A 23,761-nucleotide genomic window follows, 5' to 3' on the forward strand; every position below is an offset into this window, starting at 1 on the left:
ATCGGTTTTGGCTGCGGATCGAGTTTGAATTTCCCACGCAGTCAATTCATTTCTTCGCATAGGGTTCATTATACGCTTTAATCACTGCCGTTTCCGGCTCCTTTTCACCGTTTCGGAGCCAACTAAAGAAAACGAACGAGGGGTTTTGTTGTGATGTGCAGCATTAACAAGATTGCTTATTAGACTCTTAATGAGCAACATCTGCGTGCTTGCTCACTCCAAACAAATAACAGTTGGGTCGCTGGAACGTTTGCAGCGGTTTGGGATGTGCGGGAGTGAAGCACTGGCTGTGCGCTGTAGCCCGAGCGCAGGGAACACGGAGCAGCGCAGTGCCGGGCTGCCGTCCTTTCCACAAGGAGGTGCTTACAACAAGCTGCCAACAAAGTCCTTTACTTTGCAGAAATGGAAAGGTGTGCGCAGCATCGTTTTCTGCTTTAAGACAGAAGACAAAACAATTCGTCGATACGATCCTAACTGCCATCTATAACAACGTTCCCTGGGTGGAAGGAACACATGCAGTGCTGAAGGCACGGAGTGGAACGAACTGTACTCTGTAAAAGAGCCGTGATCCCTTTTACAGCTCGAAATAGAGAGAAGAGACAATCCTAATCTAGTTACAATAACAAACTGAGCAAGATGCTGATGCACACTCCTTTGCTTCTCTGTTTTTCTCTTAGTCAAGAAAACAAATCAATATGAAGAAAAACAGCCCATTTGCAAACAGGCATTCATATCCATCCACAAAATTGCAATTTGTTTGGTAAATACACTCTGGAAAGATAATCTGATGAAAGAGAAGTTAGAACTTGGATTTCAGCCTTCATTTTAGACGCTGCCATAATTTCCAGCTAAAAGAAATAAAAAAGGAACTAATTAATATGTGATGCTGTAACAGCCAGACCCAGACCCAGGGGTAGACATGGACTTTCTCAATCGTGCCCTTTTTTACTGTTGCAAAACCTTTCTGCTATACTGAGAGTTTATAAGAATAAGAAGGAACAGGGCTGCAGGTGACAGGATTTGCCCTGTGGAAGTGAGGAATAGGAGATAGCTTTGTACATACTTCTTCTTTCCACGCTGGCTGACAAGCAATGTAAGGTCTCTTTTGTAGACTTGTTAACTTGTTTTGATCTTGCTTTGTAAATGGAATCAGGATATCTTCCCGTATGTTTAATCTGAAAAGTAAATAAAGTTATTACATTTTCTCATATATTTCAGAAACACTGATTTCAAGTTACTTCTATAAGCCAGAATAATGGATGAAAACAGCAAACAATATTGGATTCAAGTGTTGCATGTTTGTTTCGTTATTGTGGCTTTGTTTGTTTGATGAATTTAGGCAGATTTTATTTACTGTCTATGAAAGAGAAGAAGACTTTCATTCCTTCTGGGAAATAACTAACCTCTTGATATCAGATGGAAGGAGACCAAGCCACTTTATGCATGGAACGGTGAGCTGGTGAGCCTCAAAAGACATTGACTGGAATAAGAAAAGCCAGCTGTAACATTCAGAGACTTTTAGTTAAATCCTTTGAGATAGAAACCTTTCTTGGCTACAGTCAGGTTGCATTACAGGGCTGGTTGGCTCTTTTCACTATCAAAACTTTAGAGGAGGAAATAGTGCAACTGGAACTCACCATACCCCATTCCTGAGAACAGTTTCTCTTTTATGGCTTGCCACCTTCAGCATGAAAGATTCTAGATTTGTCCATTCTGTTCTTTCATCTTCTTGTTTTTGTTTATTTGTTTGCAGTCAGCCTGACTTGATTGCCAAACAAAACTGAAGCCAGGAGAAGCAGTGACAGCTACAATTGGAAATTCCTGATATTTCCTGCTACCACATTATATATAATCAGTGAATTTCACTGTGTAAGATTATCAGAAACCCGATAATCTATTTTAATCCTGGAAGATGCTGTTCTATCAGTTTACACACATTTCTGGCAGAGCTAAAATCCTGGCAGATCACCTGAAAACACATGAGTTCTGTCTCCACACAGGTCCCTGAGGCACGTGTTATGACATATACTTGAGCCTGGACATCAGCCATGACAGTTTCCAGAAGGAGGGGTTTATTTGTTTCTTTGTTTTCTTTAGATGTTCTTCCTCCATCTCCCAAGCAAACTGTTCCTGCTCTCTGCAGCCTGCCTGCCTTCCATATTGTCTTTCTGGACCTATTGTTTTAGTGATGTAATACAGTGCCCCTACTTGTTCCCTCTGCCTCTTCCTCCATAATTTTCCACGCTAAAATATGTATCCAAACACAAATTCTCACCCCAAACCAAAACCTTCACCAACACAACACGATTCTTTGGAGGACCATGCTGTTCACCTATCTCACAAGTTATGTCCTTTTCCTCCCCAGCTTCTTCCAGCCATCATTTGTCTTCTATGGCAGAAACAAAGCCAAATGGAAAATGCTTTTCTATTTGGATTTCCTGAAAACTGCCTGCGTAGCAGGAAGAAACTGAGATACAGTTAAATGAAACAACTGACATCGTTATCCAATTTCTTTTTGTTACAGGAAGAAGCTCTTCTTGCAGATACACAAGGCCTAAAAATGGTGCCTGTGTTCAAAGAAGATAAGAAGAGCTAGTAACCATTCTAACTCATCGTGCATCCAAACTTCAAGGCTGAATACAGATCAATAGATTTGAATGGAAAATGATACTCACCACAGATCCATATTTGTAGATACACATTATTTCCACACCTGGGTTCAAGAATACCAGTTGTCAAGTATCTGTTATCTTCACACTGGGAATGCTTAGGAAGACTGCATTAACAATTCACTTTTATGGCATAACAGCGCAAAATCAAAATCAAGGTAAATCTTGCTTTCTTCTTCTGTTACAGAGCCTCTACAGACTTACCGTGTGGATCTGCATCCACAAGGGTGAAAATAGGAATTTGAAATGTATCCCAGAGCTTTCTGACCAGAAGTCGTGTATTAAGATCTGGTATACCTCTTCCCTAAGGAAACAAAATGAAGCAGACAGATTTAAATTAATTAAAACAACACCTGGCTACATATATGCTTACATTTGCCAATTAAAACTTGCAAACAAAACGCCTGCAGGAAAATTTCTCCAATAGGCGTTAAGCATTAAAAGAAAAAGGCTGCTTTTTTTCCTTCTCAAAAGTATTTGTAGCACTAAAGAAACAATGTAAAACAAGGTATGTACGGTGTGCTACAGAGTATAAGTGCTTCTCTGCCTTAGATAGGGGCGTAAGTTTCTTCCTCCTTGTGGGCTACTTTGTCCCAGAACATGTAGATGTGGATACTTACACATCCCTCCAGTTCCTAATTAACTAATGAATGAATTAATTCTGCAAGCTCCGTAACTCTTTCAATGAAATCCAAAAATCAAACAGTTTTACTTCACTTGGGCTTGCTAAGTTTAGGATCCTGGAGGACAACGGCAGGGGCCTTGTGTGACTTTGCAGCACCCAGACGAGTTTGATAAGCTACCAGGCTCTAAGAGGATGGTTGGAGGAAATAAGTCTTTACAGTGTTCATTTTGTATAATAAAACAGTACAAAGATGCTAAGATACACTATTTTTTACTGTCTTTTGGCCAAGTTTGAGCACCGTTATGATGCTGAGGTATCTTGTAAATTCTGATGTCTAACTGAGCACAACGAAATGTAAACTGCATACCGTAATCATTATGCATGGGGCCAATTTAATGCAGAACTCATCATCCAGGAGTCTCTGAAAAGTTGCATCTTTTTCTACAATTAATATAAATTTGGCATGTGAGTACAGATCTTTTATGTTAAGGCTACCTGCGTGTAAAACAATCCGTCCCAGCAATCCGTTCAATCTGAATGTTCTGAAATACTTATTCTAGAGCCAAAAGCAGCTCTTGACTCAATTTCAGAGCCAACAGGCAGAGAAAAAAATTACCAGAACATGGTTTAACTTGGAATATTCTTTGTTTTTACTTTATTTTTTCAGTCCACACTGAGAGTTTCTGCTCAAAGGATACTTTTAATTCCTTGAACATTAGATGGCACGGTAACTGCCTAAAACAACACAAACAAAACCAATAATTTATGATAGAGAAAATGATATGTTTTAAAATAACAACATTAGGTAATGAAGGACACCATTACATCCTAAAACAACCATTCATCTTCTAATATATAAGATCAATCTTGACATTTTCACTGCTTTATAAGTACATTCAACCTTTCATATCCTGCTCTATTGCATGTTTTTTTTTTTGAAGTGCATCAGTGCTACTGTTGCAGAAGATCATCTCTTTGTATGGGCTTACATAGAAAACAATGTCCTGATTCATTTCACATCTCTTTTAGCCAGAAGAAAAGTCAGCTCGAGGCCAATTTAAGATTGCAAATTTAATCCAGGTTTAAAGCATTTGGGCTTTCTCTTTGGAAGACCATTTAATCCTTTCTTTTATTAACCTGTAACCTGCTTTTATAACTATATTGCTGCAACAGTTTAAGGCACAGTAATGTTTACTTTACATCTCGTATTAGGATTGGGTCAATCTGGCAAGCATATGGATAACAGAGCAGGGACTGGAGGAAGAAGTTGGCAAAAGAATGTGTCTATATTGAAGTGTGTGGTCTGGTTTTATTTCTGACTGCTAAATCACCTCCGGTGCCAGCAAATAAAACTATGAAGAGCTGTAGAAGAGTATTAACAACAGGGGTCTTCACACTTTGCTTAAAAACAAAGTATGATGGGCAGCTAAAGTAATCTTTCCGTTTGGAAGCGACCGGATTAAGCTTACAACGAGCACATTTGTCAGGAAATCGTGACAACAGTCAGCAAGTCACAGTTCTGCTTCCACTTTCATAACCTGAACAGCGATAGCAATCAGCAATTCCTGGCTGCTTATACAGCTGTGGTTATAAACTTCTCTATAGCTCAGTATCACCTTTGATAACATCAGTTGATTATACAAGCCCTTCTAATGCTTGCAAGTCCTGTATTAGTGATATTCTGAAACTAACTACCCTGATGTTATATTCACAGATCTTTGGTTGTACACTGTTGGGCACATGATGAGAATATTACCTCTTATGCTAATAGAGCATTATTATCAAACTTGTGTAAATGACAACATGGTTTGGGTCCAGAAGATAATTACTCCTCTTACTATTGTGGCTCAGTTTATTCTTTTTTTCTGTGTTGTTACTACTAAAGAAGTTAGAGAGGGTGAGTGTCAGGTCTGTATGGAGCAACCTGAGCTACATGAAGTACAGGGTATCACACAGAGGTAGTTGATCTATGTAGGTCCCTTCCAAATGCAACTATTCTATTTATTCTAATTACTGTTACTGTTATTTAATACATACTGTTGCACCACTGGTACAATTCACTTTTGTACCATCTTCCTCAGTATAACTTAAGTTACCGGCAACAAAACCTTTAGTCGTAGACAGCTGAAAAAAATAATAAGTTGCATAGAGTAAATTGGCAATTACGTGCTTTTATTTTACTGTTACTGAATGGGCAAACCAAGAAACTTCTGGAAAACACTCCAACTGGTAACAAGCTGCTATCAGCAGCCATCGACCTCTTAAAACACAAAGCAACATTGTTGACAGCATGGATATAAAGGTGGATTTACAATAAATTACAGAAACAACTGCATTTGTGTGTACAAAATAATTCTTGTAAAGCATGAGATACAGGACATTCAGATGGCTGTATGTCTGACTCACTTGAAACTTCCACTTAATCCCCACACTAGCAGGTCATCTCAGCATAAACTGCAAAGCAGATGCCTTGCACTCTGCACTGCCTTCCCAGGTAATAGCAAAAGGCCTTGTGACCTTGGCTAGCACTTTGTGCCACTCTTGGAAGCAAGCAAACTATATGAATTTTCTCTGAAAACAGGAACCTTTCAAATGTTATGGTAGAACTTAATCAGGTTTCTTTGATATTTCAGCTTCACAGACTATCCATATGATTTGAAAATGATTACAGAATAAAAACAGTAATCATAAACCACTTACAATATGCAGACTTCTTCGAGGTATCTGAAGCATGCAAGAGATTTCGTTGATTAAATCATCCACAACTCTCTGGCTACCAAACAGGAGTGTATCCGAGTAGTATATATCTCTGGCAAGACAAAAACATGTACTTGTAATTACAGTATTGATTACAATATTGAAAAAGCTAACAGGCTGTCAGAATACAGAGTAACACTCAGCCGAAGGCATGGATAATCAAACCACTGTAAAGTATTTCCCACAGAGAAATCTGTTATCTGAAAGATTTGCATCCCACACTGCTTCCCCAACAGCGTTCTTAAAATACGACTGCATTTGAAGTTACAGAAATGTGACATTACCTTTTAGTTGCATACGAATTGCTCTGCACCATCTTATAGATCATAGATAATATTTTGAGCATCATAGCTGAAAAAATGCATTATAAATTTATTTTTGTCAATGTTCAGAAATGCACATGCAATCATCTGTATTTATGTTGACCGATATTTGTGTCTCATGCAATAAAACAGTAAAACATGAACACGACTTGTGCATATATTTTAACATGGTGTGAAATACTGAGAGATGGCACCCATCAGCAGACTCAGTAATTTCTAGCAGTTAGAAAAAGCTGCATATAAAGGAGCTGAGTGAAGGAACATGTCCTGCTGTCCAGATGAAGAAATTCATTGCCTGATCTGGAAAAGTAAAGTGGCTTATTGTCTGTACTCCAAGATTCCTTTCCCAGCTGGCTTTTTGGAGGAGGGTGATGCTTTTACATGTAGACTTTGCAAATATGCCTCAATCTGACATTCAGTCAGGCAGCACAGAAACTGTAAGAACACTATAATGCAATAGAGAAAAGCTGAAGTGCTTTTCATTAGTATCAGTTTTATTAGTCTTCTAGCACACAAGGCATAAATTACTTCTTTTACAAAGTTTCAAACTAAAATACAACAAACAAGTTAAGAATTCAACTTTGGAACTTACCAAACTTTGGTGCTGTTGCAGGGCAGTCGCTTCTGATTTGTTTTGTGGTAGAATGTGGTATCATTTGCAGACCTACAGAATCTTTAAATCTGACATATGGCAAACAAATGCAATAAAACTGTCAACTTACAAGGTAAGGATATGTAAATGATTTTATCCAAGATTACTCAGACCGAGAGCCCTCTCCTAAAGTCAAAGATGCTTGTTCTATTTTCAGACATGATAGACTAGCAGCAAACAAATAAATAAAGGGAAAAAAATGTGATTCATTATCAGTATACACTTCAAGTCTAACATCAGTAACTTTCTGATGTACAATGTATGAGAAAGTGTAACTATTTGATTTTACAATGGTATGATCTAATTTGCGCCCTTAAATTATTATCAGAATAACTCAACTCGATTTCATTCTTGGAACTTTTGGAAAGAAAATTGTGGGGCACCCTATTCTCTGAACAGCTGTCCCATCTCAGTGATCCGCACCGTTTCATTTTGTATCTGGAGGTACACATTTCACCAAAAGAGATGGTGTTTTCTTTGTAGTGCCCTCAGGTCTGAGAGCCTGTCTACACAGCACTCGCTTCCACTTTAGAACTCTGCACGTACTTTTTAAAGGCACTGACAGTGAAGTGACCATCATTTCATACAAAATCACATCAGGTTTCTCTAAGCCTTTCTTTGCTCCTCGCATCCTTTGGGTGGCAGAGCACAACCAGTGCAGCACAGCTCCCAGCTGCTCGGCAGTCACCGTCCTGCAGTGTTGCAGCACTGAGAAGGCTGTGTGCTTTTCACTGCCTGCTGCCTGCATCAGATCTGCACAGAGCAGCAGTCACCTCTGTGCTCCACTAAGGTCGATAGGAACACTTCTTTTAGAGAACAGTCTGCCTAAGAACCAACCCCACAGCCCCCACAGATGGCTCACAAGGAAGGGTCAGCCTAGCTTGCCAGCCAGCCCCCAGCTATCCTTCCTGGCCTTGCACAGGTCCCTACAGAGTAACTTTCTATAAAGCACACATCCTGCTTTAGGTCTGGCATTCCCATAAGTTGACCTCATTCCCAGGTAAATCTCTCTCTGGATATCTACAAATGTTTTCACTCAGTGGAATGCCTATGCAAGATTCCATTTCTCCATAAATAATGGTTCAGCTTTTTAAATTTGATTGATGTGTCTTATTTTTAACAAACTGTGATGCTGTTTTCATTTGAACGTTTTCCCTCTATACGTTCTGATGGCAAATTACACCCCACATTTGTTTTCCTAGCCCAGAATGGCCGTTCCCCTGAGACTGCCAAAGATGGCAAAGCTTTGTTATAATGTTTTCATTCTACAGCCATTGAAATAAAACGTTTGTTGTCAAGCCATCAGAACACCAACCACTGCATCCACTGGGGCATACAAGCGTTTCAGTTAGCTAATTACCTTTGGGACCTTCACTTTGATTGATAGAAATTTACTGTTCTCATTAAGTGAGTATTCCACTGAGGTGTTATGCATGGAAGGTCTGCTATGCTTTCTCAATCTCCAGTGTTTGTAATGTGTCCACTTACAAGGACCTCTGCAGTCATATTGATCTAACTATCCTTTAGCTCATGGGTGCCCAAAGCTATTACAAGACAAGGAACAGATCCATGCCTTCCTTTATCCTTTTGCTTTCGTACTATAAAAAGTAATGGATTTCTCATTCTCAGTTGAAATTCATGCCTTGGAAAAGTACCGTTACATGGACTTCTACAAAGCTGTGATATAAAGGACAGGTTGTTCTTTCTCTGCTCCTGCCTAGGTAAGCTGGCATGAGATCTGAAATGTAGATAACATTGCAGAATCTGGTTTTACTTTATTTGGCAAATAATGGACTTACGATGGTGTATGGACACAGCATGGAAGTAAGAGAATGGTAAGAGCTGGCAACTATCTTCTTTGAAGGATAAAAGGAGGACATGCTTATTGCTATCATTTGAAGAAATAAAATACCATGAAGAAAAGCAGAGAAAAAGAGAAAGCACTGTAAATGGATTGGTAAGCAAAATTGTGAGTGTTTCCAGCCTAAAACAGTTCTGCTTTTTTTTTCTTTTTTCTTTTTTAATCAAACACAACGTACTATTTCTGTTTTCTACTGCATCTAGAAAATATATGGTTATAGGACCTCTTTTCTTTCTCATTCTTTCTACAGAAGTTTTACATTCTCCTTCATGCTATGGCCTGCTCTTTAGTTAATGCATGATGTCTGCTCGTGTGTCACTTTGTACAGTAGTTTTTCAAGAAGCTGAATTACTGATTCTGATAGAACTACGTCAGTTCAACTTTTGTGGAAATTATAAAATCATTGTATTTGTGGCATACATATTCATATAAGGCAAGACTTCAAAACACATTGTACTTACTCTACATTCCTCCAATCTGATCTATTAGCCAGTGTGAGAACAGGTGCTTGATTTTTGGCCAAACTTTTAAGCACATCTAGAATAACATTTTCTATTGCTTCAAGAACTTCAGAACTGAAAGAAAGAAAACAATTAAGCAGTTCATATAATTTAACATAGTTCTACTTTGCATTTTGATCATTTATCCTCATCCTTCCAGAAATCATTTAATTCAAAACTTCTTCAGGCATGTATACATACATACACACACACACACACATATATATTTGTATGTATACACATTGCAAAACCTTCTTTGTTTTTGCATGTCCTTCTCCTTAGTTTCCATGTAAGATTTGACTTTCCATTCCAGATTCATGACTGAGAGCACAATTAAAAGTACATTTCTATTCAACCCTAAAACCAGTGGATTTTTCACCAGCTGAGCTTTCAGAGCAGCTGGCTGGTTTCTGATTCATGATTAATGTTTTACTTCAAATGATGTAATATTGGCCTTGGCTGTGATTTGTGCTAAGTTGTTTTTAAATGCTGTAAATTTAGAAAAAAAGTTCAACAGAACAAATACTTCCTGTTGTACCACTGCACATTAACCTTTTGATCTGTTGCTCTAAACAAACTGTTAAGGGTTTTAATTATACGAAGGCTTGGTCTCAACAGATGCAAAGAACAGAACCTGCATCTTTCACCTAAAAAGACCAAGTAACCTTGCAAGCAGACGCATTACATCCAAACTTTAGGCTGCTCTGAGTGTTATGACAGATGCTCTTTATTTTCATAAGCAATCTGACACCAACATTTCAGCTGTCCTTAACATTACAACTCTGTTATATGCCATCGTAAGTATAGATGGGATTGAAGAGTAGAAAACCAAAAACAACAGACAAACAAAAACTTATATTAGCACAAAGATGTATCAGCAAAGACCTATTTTGTCATTAAGTAACACACAAAGAATGAATTATCCTACCGTTACAAAATCAGTCGGAATAATGTTTTAAACCTTGCTATGAGTGTCCCTAAACAACAATGAGGTGTCATTAAAGTTCTCTTCTGTCATCTGAATACATTTCTTCCACTTTGTAACTCAACTTGCACTTCCTCATTGTTTTGCTAAACCAAGATTCTCATTCTTTGGGAACAATTTCTGGGAAGTATTAATCTTTTCTTTTAAATTATTCATCATAGTATCTGTGTATAACACAAACCTACTAGTAGTACTAATTTTTTTTTCTCCATTAAGATTAAATTTGATCACAGAGAGACAAGATTTTCTGACTTCCACTCATGGTCTGTTCCTTCAACGTAACATCCTATGTAACGCACATTATCCAAAATAGCAGTTCTATAAAGTAGAGAGGAAATGGTCAGCTGGTGAGCTAAATGTGTAACGCAGTGAAGGGTGACAGCAAAATAGAAAGGCTAAGGTACAGAGCAAGTTTACAAAAACTAGAGTTGAAGATAACAAAAATATGTATAAGCAGATGGATGAATGAATGGTTGGGTTGCTGGTAAATCTAAGCCATGTCATTGTTCTGATTCCTGTAAGTATTTTACATATTCATTTGGTTCTGTTCACTGTAACTGTCTGAATATTCCATTTGCACTTCATGAATGTGAAAGCCTAGGCTGCTGTTCCCACCCTTTTCCTCAGTGCTTGGCCAACACAAGCTATAATTGAGACAAAATAGGAGGAAGAGGACAGCAATTCTATTTGTACCCCTTGCTGATATTCCACCTCCCTTTGCAGAGATAAACTGAGTTTTCATAAGCAAACATGCAGTGCTGGCCAAGTATGCCTGCATGACATTCCCCGTGGTTTAGCTAACACTGCAACGGGGCTGAGGGCAGCACTGTGTCACACAGCATTTCTAACAGTGTGAATAGACACCAGCTTCTGGATAGCACAGGCAGTGATCTTGAACATTAGTAGCATATAAGACTCATTTTATAGCACAGTGAGCAAGCAAGCATAACATAACTGTACAGAAACAGTTACCAGTATCTGCACTGTGGTAAAGCAATGCACTCCAAGCCCCAGAGCTGCAAACTGAACGCTAGAAGCACGCATTCCCCATGCCCTGCCACAGAGACCAAGAGTTCTCCAAGTCAAGCTATTACGATTATTATCCTTTTCCTCTTAAGATACCCCTGAGATGCTCCCTGTCTGTTACATCACCATGATACTCAATGTGTTTGTTGTCACTGTTTTCTGCACTGCTGTCTGTACCTACAAATTTGCTGGGAAGTCTGAGGAAACCCAGCTGTGCTGGGACAGTGTGAGAGCTGCTCTTTCCCATGTTACAGCAGCAGAGTGTTTCTCACTTTTGCACAAGCACTGCCAACTTGGTAGGAGTTAATCCTACCATGGAAAGAGCACAAGTGCAGCATTTCCCAGCTGTTACCTAGGGACGTGGCTGCCACGAGCCGACGCTCTGGTTTCCTCGGAGCCATCCTCGTGCCCAACCAGCGCCTCAGCACCGCGCTCCTCCATGGCGGGCACTGCGCACCCAGCCTCCCTGGAAGGGTTGGAGCTGTTTTAAAGAGACTGCCAGATTAGAGAAGGCTATTTTGGGACATAAAGAGAAACTGTAGGGGTAGCTGTTCAGGGAAAGCAGACATGTGCTGCAGAGCTTGCGTTGAAGAACGGCTTTTCCTGACTGACCGAGGACTTTTCCCGCCCTTTCCAAGGGGGGAGTTGGCCCCACCCTTGCCAACATCTGGCAGCCTTTCCCGCCCTGACCGACTTACCCATGGACTGACTGACCCACAGACTGACCCACTGACTGGCTGGCACTGACTGACTGACTGACTGGGACTTACTGACTGCATTAGCAACTGAAGCCAAAATCAATCTCCAGGGTTGCTGTTCCTCAGCAGCTGTTTAAGCAAAGCCCTGCAGCACCCAGATCCCTGTGGGCACTGCAATCAGTGAAATGATTGATCACAAAATGGCGGCTTGGCTCATCAACACTTTCCTTACCCTTCCTGAGCGACCAGTTATTTTTTCTTCCTGATAGCTCTCAGTAGCTGGAAGAAAGCTGAAAGCCCCAGTGCCAAGCTGAGAAGTCAGTTTCCTTTCCCTAAATGAAATACAGCTTTATTTAATACTAATTTTATAACTTGCCTTCAGTGTTCAGAAGATTTAGAATAGAGTTGGGATATGTTTTCATATTTTTCTCAATGCACTATTAAAAACTTGTGTTCAGAAGAAATACTCAACCCGCAGTGCTATGAGCTGAGCCACGAACTGCTGGCTTCCAAGGAAGCTGAGCTTTAAAAAAAAAAAAAACGGAATATTGTCAGACTTTTGGCTGAAATGGGCCATGTATGATTCATGTGGAACCCTCAGCCAGAGGGCATCACTTCAAAATGGACAATACACAGCTAAACTGTGAATTTGAAAGAAACCCCACATGTCTATCTTGGTGCGTTTCATACCATTTTTCTTTAGATATCTGCCTCTTTCCTGCCAGAAATTCAGAAGACACCATGATCTTCAAGAGAAGATGCAGTACTTCTGGGGGAGCAGAACAGCAGAGCAGTGTGTGTCCACCTTCTGCTCAGTGGCTGAAGCAGACGTGCTGTGGTGCCCAGGATGAACCATATGCTCTTTCTGCTCAGTGGTTTCTGAATGCAGAGTACGGGCACCCCTCACTGCAGCTCTGCTGTAATGAAAAGCCACGTCTGGGGATTTATACAGCTCTTACCTCTACAGCTATGATAGGCCAAGGACTTTTAAACTCCTAACTGTGTCAGAGCAATCGACTGACTGAAAATGGTCATTCTGTGAATATTAGTATCTACTCAGGAGATAAATATCTTTAAGGCTTGTCCTTTCTGGAGAAAATACTAGTGAGCTCACCACTGATAGCACTGCACTTTGTGCACAGCAGGCAGTAACACTGGAAGCTGTGCTGTGCCTAGCTCACTGCCAGCAGCACTTCAAAAGTCGCCATGCTTAGGCTTGTTGTTAGCCAGGTTGATGACACGGGGCATTAAATGTTGGAGACAGCAGGTTTATGCTGTTGCTCCATTAGCTCCTGCCTATGAAGTTTCTTTTCTGGTACTCACGAGAGTAAGCAGTCCAAATCCATCCTGAGTAGGTAATTAAAAGAATCAAGAATTGATTTATCTGAGGAAAGCCCCAGGCTATTAAGATACGAACACAAGGTGCTTCACTTAGCAGAGGCAAGAAGAAGAAAGGGGAAATAATGAATTGAAATTTTCAGTTCTTTCATCTTCAGTCTTTTGGCCTTTAGGTACCTTGAGATCACTCCGGAAATATTTATTTAAAAACTCTGTAGTTCTTTCCAACAATTCAACATCAAAATCAACAGATTTTTGTTTGATGTAGAACTGACAACACAATACCCTGCTCCTAGGGACAGATTGCAAATAGAGCTATATATATCTACATGAGAGAAGATAATTTAATGACTTGTCCCTTCTCCATAGCAGCAAACAGCAATTAGAAAAAAAGCAGGACCAACATTCTCAGTGCTTACACCAGAATTGACAGAAAAGAAATTAAATATATGTATATAAATATGTATGCATTTGTAAACAAATAAACTAGTATCCAGGATAATAAATGAACAACAATCAGTAATAGAACTAGCAAGTTTATTTCTGAAAGCCCTGTTTAATAATTCATTTTCTCTCTATAAGTTCTCCTTAATTTTTTTTTTTAAAGCATTTCAATTATAAATGCAGAATGTATTTTTATGTGTGTTAGAGGGAAAAGGACCAGGAAAACTAATCACAAACAATTATTAAATGTTCAAATGTGAAAAAGAGCAGTATGAGGAATGCAGATGCACGTGCACTTGGCTTGCTCCTGCAGAGATGTGCAGCAGAGGGCACCACAGATGGCACACAGAACAGTGCTGCTTTGAAGCTGTTAAGTTCTACCTTGTAATTTCACAGCTTTAATAAAAAAGGTACCATAGATAAGTAAAGGTTTGTTTTATAAGACAGCCGTTTACCAATAATTCCCATAAGACTGCCTATTTTTTATAAACATGTGGTCTTTTCAGAGCAATCGTGAAGGGAGCTCTGCTATGAAACAGTCTATAGGAGATGTCTGATGTCGACTTCCAAGAATGTTCTGTAACTGCAGAAGAAGAGCCTGTCTGGATCAAAAACTATTGTAGTCAGTACATGCTACAGATAAACGAGCAACACAGAGCAAAAATGTGCATGTATCTTAGTGCCAAGATATTAAACTGCTTGATACTAACTTTTCCTACATAAATCACTGCATCAATAGAATAAATAAATTTATGTTACTTCCTTTTCTTTGTTGCATGTCCTATCAAAAGGAGCTTTCTCTTTTTATGTGCAGTTGGTCGCCTACGTTCAGTTTACACGATTGCAGTGGTATGTATTTCTCATCAAAGGTCTGTCCTTACCTCTTTTAGTGGACTGGCTGGCAGACCTGTGGATCTGATAGGTTTATTCTGAGTTAACATCCAATAGCATGGGAAATCCAGTATCTCACTCACGCCTAAAGCAAAGACAAACTTCTCCAAATTGTAGTGATTCAGGGCAAGCAGAAGTGTTTGGATCAGCAAAGAGTCTCAAGGAGACAGATGAAAGCTCAAAACTACAGTGAGAATAGGAAAAACAAAATCCCCACTGGCCATTTAAGAGCTTGCCTTAATGCCTACTATGTTCCAGCTAGCTTCAGTCTCTTGCTGCCTCCCTTGGCTGTGGTCTGGACAATTGCTGGAAGGACGGACATCTTGTGAGCCAGCAGATCTTACTGTGCAAAGTTAGGATGCAGCAGGTGCCAGATCCATCATCTGCCAGTTACACTAAAAGTTACTGATCTTTTTCTAATGAGCAAAGCCCGAAGGAAAAAGGGAAAAAAGAGATGAATAGTCATTCTCTGCTAACAGCTAACAACCTCAAATGGGATAGCCCCTTCCAACTAATATGTCTGGGTTTTGAAAAAAAAAAAAAAAGAAGAAGAAAAGAAGATCTTAGATGTTTTCAGTTTACCTGCTATGGAGGGAGAAACACCTGCAGCAATCTGTTCTGCAGAGAACCAAATCAGCACGAGAGCAAGTGGGGTTTTTTGTTACCATCTCTTCCTGTTGTTTTGTTTTTCAGAAGCAAACTCCAGCAGGCCTTTCTTAAAAAGGAAAAGTGATTTTCATCTAACTTCTGTTACAGGGATCCAACATTCTCTTGTGCTCTTAGGAGCAATACTTTATTTTAGGCAGCAGGACAGTTATCTGAGACAAAGAAACACCAAGTGAACTAAATAAAAGAATGTCTTTTCCCAATTCAGCATAAATGCCACGAGAATTGACAATAATTAAGCTGCAAACAGAATTATGTCTGAGCACTCAAATAGACAAACTTTATGTGCTGAGAAGTTTGAGCATCACCAGTACTATCATAACCATTATATTTCAACCCTTCACTGGTCTCCAAACTGCCCTGAGACTGAGACTCCAGAATTTCGAGGGATTCTCTCTCTGGAATCCAAATCACTGCACCAACTCCCCTGTTTTAAAACTGCTGCAAGGATGTAACTGCAAACTGTAAAAACAGAAGTAAATTAATTTAAAAGGAAATCAGCTGCAGCAGCTCTAGGACTTGCAAAAGTTACATGAAAATAAGAATAGGATTTTATAATGGGAACTTGGACATTCTACTGCTTTTGTTATTCCTTTGAAGAGCATGTTGGGAGGGAATATAAAATGAGAAGATGTTTTGGAACATCCAAACCTCTGTGGAAGTGACTCAGCTGGAATAAAACACAAAGCCTGCCTTGCTGTTGAATAACCTACTGGTCTCTCACATACGAGTAACAAATCTAAACGTCAAACTCTTCATCTGTTGCCTTCTTTTTAAAATCCCATGAGTGCTGAACTATAATAGAATCAAGCAAATTAGTAGCACCACCTTCTGCATGAACACCTGTCTACTTCTGACAGAAATTAACACCTAACATTTACCTATTACCACATTCTCCACCACTAGGAATACAATGAGAATTTGGGCCGAAGTGTCCACGTGTCAGCTAAATAGATAACAAGATCTGAACGGCGAGGGGACTGTGGGGGCTGAGAGCTGCCTCCACCCTCCTTGCAGCCCCCAGCAACAGCCACCCTTATTGCCTGACCAGCTGGGCTCCGACAAACCCACTGCCAACAGCGGTAGTTTTCAGGTAGCTACATATCATCCCCTAGAAGCAGCAAGTGCATTTAATGGATTGATTTGTAAACATTTATATACTTGTCAAATTCCAAATCTGGTTTAACTGAACATTGAATAAACATGTTATTAGGAAAAATTCTGATGATTAAAAAAATGTGTTAGAGGGAAAATATGTTGAAACAAAAAAAATGAAAGACATTTGTGCTAAAATGTAACTGGAAAGCAAGAATGTCTTCTGTTCCAATGTTGATGTGACAGTGTGAACATAACGGTCAATAGAACATATTCTTGGAAACAGCTGCACCATTTCCTCTGGATTAGGAAAAAGGTAAAATGTCTTGTTTATTTTTTATTCTCCTTTTGTTGGCAAAGTTCTCGAGAGCATGAGAACTCAGGTGTGATTTTGCTCCTTAAGCCCAAAATTGCCAGCTGCTGTACATTAAAAATACTCGTGCCAAAACCTGTTCTTTCATTTCTGTGAAAGCTGCACCGCTGCTGTCATGGCCTCAGATTTATGCCAACAGGTAAATCTCAGGATGGACTTCAGACCTTTGTTATTAACTATTTAATAATGCCTGGGGAAAGTGAGGTAAGAGGGTGACGTAGGAGCCTGTTCTGACACCGAGGACTGTGGGCCATGTGAATAACGAGAAGGGAGGGGCAGGTGATTAACACATTCCTGCTTCATTTTTGAAAGCCTAGATTAAAATCAGCTCTATGTCACCATTCAAAATACATTTGGAGATTTTAATTTAAGTTACTAATGTTAATTGGTCTGCACCACAAAAATGCCAGGGGCACTGTGATGCAATTTGGGCAAAAAGCAACCTTTGCTTTGGAGGCTCAGTACAGAATATGTCAAATATCAAACAGCACAGATGTGTTGGTTTGCTGGGTTTTGTTTGTTTGTTTTTTCACAGGAGGAGAGGTGAAAACATGACTCAAACATACACAGGAATCGAACCAAAACATATCATACCGGGTTGCCATGTGAGCAGTTCTGGATGCAGTAAGATTCACTGGCCTTCACTGAAGACTTTTCTGCACCTTTTTCTCAGATACATTTGTAGCCCTGTCACACTATGGCTGTATGCATATTTGTAGACCACTCTTTTCTCTCTACTCCAGGAAAGCTCAAACGTGTTAGCTGGATGCTGCTGCCATCTTCTATATTTGGGCATGGAAGAAGGTAGGACATTTTGCTTTGTTTTGCTTTGGTTCGCTGCTGTTGGCAATGAAAACCACAACCATCCTGAGCCTGGTTTGGGGGATCTTCTTCCAGGCTGCCTTATGCCTTGTTTTGGGACCAGGCTCTGGGAAGTGCTGAGCTGGACGAGCCGTGAGGACATCCTGCAGCCAAAAAACGTATCCAGCCCACTGTTAGGAGGTATGATTATAAGTTTCATTAATGAATTACAGAATCTGTGCACATAAATACAAATTCCTATGATATAAAATTCTCCCTGGCTGATCCCAAAGGGAGTTCAGTGCTTAAAGAATAGAATAGAACAAATTTATACTATTCTCTACAGACAAAACCTTCTGGCACAAACAGGAGCTTGGAGCTAAGGACTGGAAGTTTTTTGCACTGGAAAATTGACTGGAATTACTATTGCAGAACAAGCTATTCTGCAACAGCTTACCATCTGACCCGTGACTTTTCCAGACTAGAATATCCACACAGGGAACTATTATGGAACAGTTTATTCAGAAATAGCTATTGTGGTTAGTCCTCCTGCACAGATAAGTGCACAGTGTCCATGGGTATCCATAGCAAGTGGAAAAAGGGCTTTTGTTGTTGTTGTTCATTCTGTTTTCTTATTACAGGATAACGCTTAATGTCAGATACATAGCATGGCCAAATGGTAAAGCAGACAGGGAACTTCCAGTCAGGTCCTCATGCAATTGACTAACACCCATCACTGCATTTCCTAACATAATACATGCTCATACTACAATCACTTACATGCTAAGAACATCTCTACATCTGCAAGGCTGTGTTCATCACAGGAAGTTGCATCAGCTTAAGTAAATAATTAAAAACATCCCTAATCAGTGAAAAAAAAAAACCAAACATTAACAAACACATCTGTTGAAGTCTCAGATTGACAGACCTCACATCTCAGTCATCACTCACGATAACATCATTCACATTGTTAGAAAGAAATATACTGCAGTTCCACACATCTGCAACAACCAATCATTTTTGGTATTAGCTTATTAATTTTAATAAATAACAAATATCCAGCTGATGCCAGCAGTACCTCTTTTGGGTGGAGAATTCCTGTTTGTGCTTTAGGCACGGCCAGCTCACAGTTGGGTCTGGTCCTTCCCAGAGAGACAGTTCCTTTCTAAAAGTCTGGGGCAGTGTTCAATTACTATTTCACTATTTTTCTGCATATCCTCCTTTGTTCTGTTAAAAACTAGTTGAGTCCTATAGAGAAAAGTACATATAACCTATAAAATCTAGGTTGGTTGGAATTAAGCTTGCCTCCAGAAACTGCATTCAACAACTAATGGTATCGTGTTGTTAAATGAAGGGAGAGTAAGTAGGAGAACAAGCTGATAAGTCTTACAGCTTTTAAAATAATTTTGTCTTTAAATAGCTTTTCAAGGACTCTTGATTATAAAAGTCATAAAATACATATCAAAATTATATCATAAAATATATCTGAATATATAATGACATTCACTTGTGTGTTAGAGAGCCTGCCAAAGAAATGTGACATTTTCTATAAACAGTAATTTTTTTGCCAACAAACAAAGAAAACAAAGTTACCACAGGGAAATAAGCACTCAACTCACACCAGCATCTCAGCAATAAAACGCTTATTTGAATAATTGACAGGAGGAAGGCAATCAGACCACACCGGCTGTTGGGAAGGACCCAAATCTCTGCAGATCTGTGCGGGCAGTGAGAGCCTCTGCTGACACTGCAGCAGGCACTGCTGGCATTTGGAAGCAATTCCTGCTCTTCTAAGAAGTGCTGAGCTGGAGGGAGGTTTTCTGGGAATCGTGGGTCTGCCCATGGGAACTGATGGGAATCAGGCTGTCTGCTTGGGCTGACAGAACGGATGGCCACGAGGACGAGTCTGTATCATCTCTCTGGGGAGAGAAAAAGCTGTGGCAAAACTTCCCAGGGAGTCCTGGAAAAAAATAAATAAATAAATAAATGAAGTTTAATTCTGATCCAGCAATTCATTCATTCATTACAGGGTTATTACCAAAGCCTTTCATGTCACACTTACTCTGGAAAGCACCAAAAAATGGCAAGAAGGAAGAGAACTGTACAGTTTGTGGGCTGCGACTTGGAAGGAACAGGATAAAAAATGAAGGAATAAGAGAGATGAGCTGAGCACTGGGAGGATCTAAAGTATTTATTTAAAAAAATGGAGGGAACAAACAACCTTCACAGCCGCAGACTCCAAGTCTGAAATCCTACCTGAGAGGTTCCCATAACACCCTGAGCACATCTCCTGGTTTAAGAAACTTCTGCCACATCAGTACTGTGCTGATACTCCATGTGTGCCGTGAGGAGCAGCACAGCACAAAGCAGGAGAGGACGCTGTCCTCACATCAGATGCATTGAGTCACTAATAAAGCAGGATCTGGGGAAAACAAACCAGTAATTTACACGCCAACATGGAAATTCATCTTCATTTTCACTCCCAGTGAAAAACTTCCCCTTTCACAGGTTACAGAATAACTGTTCCACAGTGGAAGTTCCTACACAATATGCAGTCACATCCACACTCAGACCAATTCTCCACCATTATGAGACAACAGCAACAGAGTCTCTATCCTTTTTTTCCCTTTGTTACAAAATGTTCAGTCTTTTGCTGGAGACTTAAACCGAGAGAACTTCGACTTTGAAGTGATACATTTGTTTCACCCTTTTACATGAGACACGTGTAATAAATACATTAAGCACTATAATTAATAATTATAATTAAGCATAAATACATTGACTGAGATCAAACTGGTGTCCCTGCCCATGGCAGGGAGTTGGAAATAGATGACCTTAAATGTCCTTTACAACCCATCCCACTCTGATTCCGTTATCTGAAACATGCTAAAACACCGCAGTAACAATGCTTTCCACTGAACGTTTAAGAAATTATCATAACTTTTCAAGTTTTTATAACTGTAAAATCAGAAAGCTGACTTCATATTGGAGAAACATTTCTGTGCTGCACACATGCATACTTTTATCATCATTATAAAAATAAAACTGGTGCTATAAGTTTTGCCAACTGCCTCCCGAGGTATAGGAATTTATAGCTGCCTATGAATGCACTGAGGCAGAATGAGTTCAATGAGATGAAAAGTTCATCTTTGTACTCACTTCTTTCACTCTCATATGAACAAGATTAGCAATAGTGTATCCACATTCATTTACAACAGCTACTTCATTTATTTCCCCAGGGCGCAGAGACAGAAGTTGTTCAGCCATGGGAAGCCCCGCCATGCTCCCCTCATGCTGGCCAGGCCATGGATCTGTGAGCACCTGAACGCAGACAGGAAGGTGATGGGCAGTGCTTGGCTGGAGGGGTTACATGGCAGAAGGAGTGGTGGCTGTAACTGCACTGCAGGAGGGTCAGCTGAGACTTAGGAAAAATTGTGATCTCTTTTTCGGGCATTCCTTGGGGGGAAACAAACAAGCAAACAAATAACAGCAACAAAACAACTACAGGAATAACACCCCAGTTAAAGTACAACAGAAGAACCTAAATAAAATACTAAATTGTCATCCTCTGGTTTCTTACTCTTTCAGGTATCTCCTAGCTTCATTATTATACACACTGCACTACTACACATATCTTATCTTGCATGCATGTGACATACGGTATCTGTAGGCCACATTTTTCTTTACATTTCTTCACATTCAAACCATTAATTGAATGCAAGCAGGATGACACTGAGATGGGCAGTAAGAGCAGGAAAAGAAACTGGGAATAAACTAAATGGAAAGAACAAGTAACAATTCCAAAAAGACCCTCCATCTCATTTTGGATGACACAGGTAGCAAGATTCAGAAGCAATGCTGGCCATTGGAGGTTGGCTGGAGGCTGCACAGCCCCTCTATGCCTCCCTTCCCCCATAAATGTCAGCTCTGACAATGGAAAGAAAAAAAAAAAGAGAACCATGTTTTAAATTCCTTGACATTTGGGCACACAAGAAGGGTTTCACCTCTCTTACACTCCCTGAGTTCTGCTGATGTCAGCCCTTGGGAATCTGAGGTCATAGTTTGGCTCCAAGGGAACTCAGAGAAGTACATTAGGGCGATATCCCATCTTTTCTCAGCACTGGAGGGAACGTTTTTGCCCCAGCTTGAAAAAGGGCTTGGGTGTGATTGAGATGAAATAGATTATGGAGAATTTGATCTGCACGTAAATGTCTCCAGATATTTAATCAATGGGGAAGCAGTGGAACAGGTTTGGGCAGCCCACTGGTCGATGACCTGTCTGATAAAAACCTGCGGACTATAGAAGTCATTCAATATCCATCCTTCCTGCAGTTTCTCATGGCCAGCTAGCTACATGGAGCACACAGGCCTAATTTTATTGCTTTCACATCTCACCTTCCCACAGTTCTTTGCATTAGGATATAAGAAAGCAATCAGAAAAGAACATTGACATTTCACCTACCTATTAAACAACAACAACAAAAAAATCTACATGATGTACCCAGATTGAAATGGAAAGGAGAAGAACAGGAATTATTGGCTAGCAGTCCTGCTATATGCATAGACATGAAATCTTGGCTGCCCGCTGTATGAGCTAAAATGTTGGATAGTAACAGTGCTCTAGAAAAGATTGATCCCTAGGGCTTACTGCTAGGCAGTGATGGATTTAATTAGCAGGGTGTGTCTAGAGGGAATGAGGGAGATTCTTCTTAGTACATGCCTACACTTGAAACTCTGTGTGCTTTTTTGTGCATCTCTGTTAAATGATTTGCAAAAACAAAAAACAAACAAACAAAAAAACCCAGCTATGGTACAATCAATGCACACACACTGTAACACTGTATTGCACATGTGATAGTCTTATTTTCTGTCCCTGCAGATTCTCATGCAATAGAAGTGCACCTCTTGTGAGCTCAGTTTAATTTCTTGTCCTGTTCAATCCCCCTCGGTGTTTTGTGCCATTTCCTATGTGCTCAGTTGTGAATCATTTCCCAGCTTTCCAGTTACAGATAGGATAAAAACTGGCAGGTGAGTGTCAGTGCTCGCAGCAGTGGATCTGAAACAAGAGCATCTAGTGAAAATGGTCGTGCTTTCCTTGCCTCTCAACCAGGCTTCATTAAACAGTGCTTTTCTATGCCTGCAGCATTCGATTCTGCTAGTCAATATATCTATGGAACCTTGATATGAAAAGGAAAGACAATCTTACAGAACTTTAACTTCGTTACAGGAAATGAATTAATACTTAGAGATTCAGTCTCTTAATTCAGAAGTTCATGTTCCACTTAGCAGTTTTAATTGTTATTTAAGTTGCAGGAGTCTGTACCAGAAAATGATTTAGCAGGAAAGCCAAGAGGACGGGGATGTCACAGCAGGTTTGCGTACAGACCAGAAACGGGGTCCCACGAGCTACACAGCTCCCTGAGAGCCTCAAACACCTCCAGCCTCTGACATTCATGTGTTGGTCGCTGTGTCTGAGATGGAAATACAGCACTCGATTCATCTCACTCAGCTGCCGTTCCTGTAGCATGGATACATGTGCAGGCGGTGCTGCGCCGCACTGCGAGCCTGACAAAATCAAAGAGAGCAGGATTGGGTTTCGTGCATGGGAAACACTGCATTAACAAGAGCCTTTTTCACATGACTTTATCCTCTGACAAAAGACAAGGAAATTGCTATTAAATGCATTATATTGCACTACGGATGAAAGAAGAAAGCACTGCCATCTTTCTGTTTTGGCAAGAGGAGGAAAACAGCACGGAGCCATACTGCAGAGAAACGTCTGCACGCTGAGAGCGGTGCTGCACACACCTCGTGTCCTACGCGTGAATTTCGTTTGCAGAAGAACTGCCGGGATTGTTCTGCACAGAGCACCCACTCCTCCAGCCTGGCCCTCCGGCGCTCGCCCTGCTTCGCTTCCTCCCTCTGGCTATGAAGTCTGAAAGGAGTTCAAGGAAGAGCGACGGGATCAGTGCTCCCCTCTCACCCAGTGCTGCAAAAGGAAAAAGAAATTTGACTGAGTCCTCTAAAAGTACTAAGGCTGAATCAGACCAAAAAAAA

The 23,761-nt window shown here is 40.2% G+C and overlaps 1 protein-coding gene across 1 annotated transcript; it reads right to left on the reverse strand.

Moving 5' to 3' along the window:
• Window positions 1–728: 728 nt before the first annotated feature.
• SPO11 (SPO11 initiator of meiotic double stranded breaks) lies at window positions 729–12,538 on the reverse strand. The gene is made up of 13 exons (XM_003212141.4): window positions 11,751–12,538; window positions 9,349–9,462; window positions 6,967–7,055; window positions 6,336–6,402; window positions 5,995–6,103; window positions 5,332–5,418; window positions 3,993–4,029; window positions 3,662–3,771; window positions 2,874–2,973; window positions 2,676–2,713; window positions 1,404–1,480; window positions 1,064–1,175; window positions 729–848 (listed from the first exon to the last, which is right to left on the reverse strand). The coding sequence occupies exons 1-13, from the start codon at window positions 11,837–11,839 to the stop codon at window positions 729–731; spliced, it is 1,149 nt and encodes a 382-aa protein (XP_003212189.1). The 5' UTR covers window positions 11,840–12,538.
• Window positions 12,539–23,761: the final 11,223 nt, after the last annotated feature.

The sequence above is a fragment of the Meleagris gallopavo genome, chromosome 22 (assembly GCF_000146605.3).
Source record: "Meleagris gallopavo isolate NT-WF06-2002-E0010 breed Aviagen turkey brand Nicholas breeding stock chromosome 22, Turkey_5.1, whole genome shotgun sequence".
NCBI lineage: Eukaryota > Metazoa > Chordata > Aves > Galliformes > Phasianidae > Meleagris > Meleagris gallopavo.

Coding starts and splice junctions, on each gene's coding strand:
- SPO11 (XM_003212141.4), bottom strand. CDS start 11,839: ATGGAGGAGCGCGGTGCTGAGGCGCTGGTTGGGCACGAGGATGGCTCC. Junction 9,463..11,750: donor CGTGGCAGCCACGTCCCTAG/GTAACAGCTGGG, acceptor TCTTTCTTTCAG/TTCTGAAGTTCTTGAAGCAA. Junction 7,056..9,348: donor TCAGATTGGAGGAATGTAGA/GTAAGTACAATG, acceptor GCCATATGTCAG/ATTTAAAGATTCTGTAGGTC.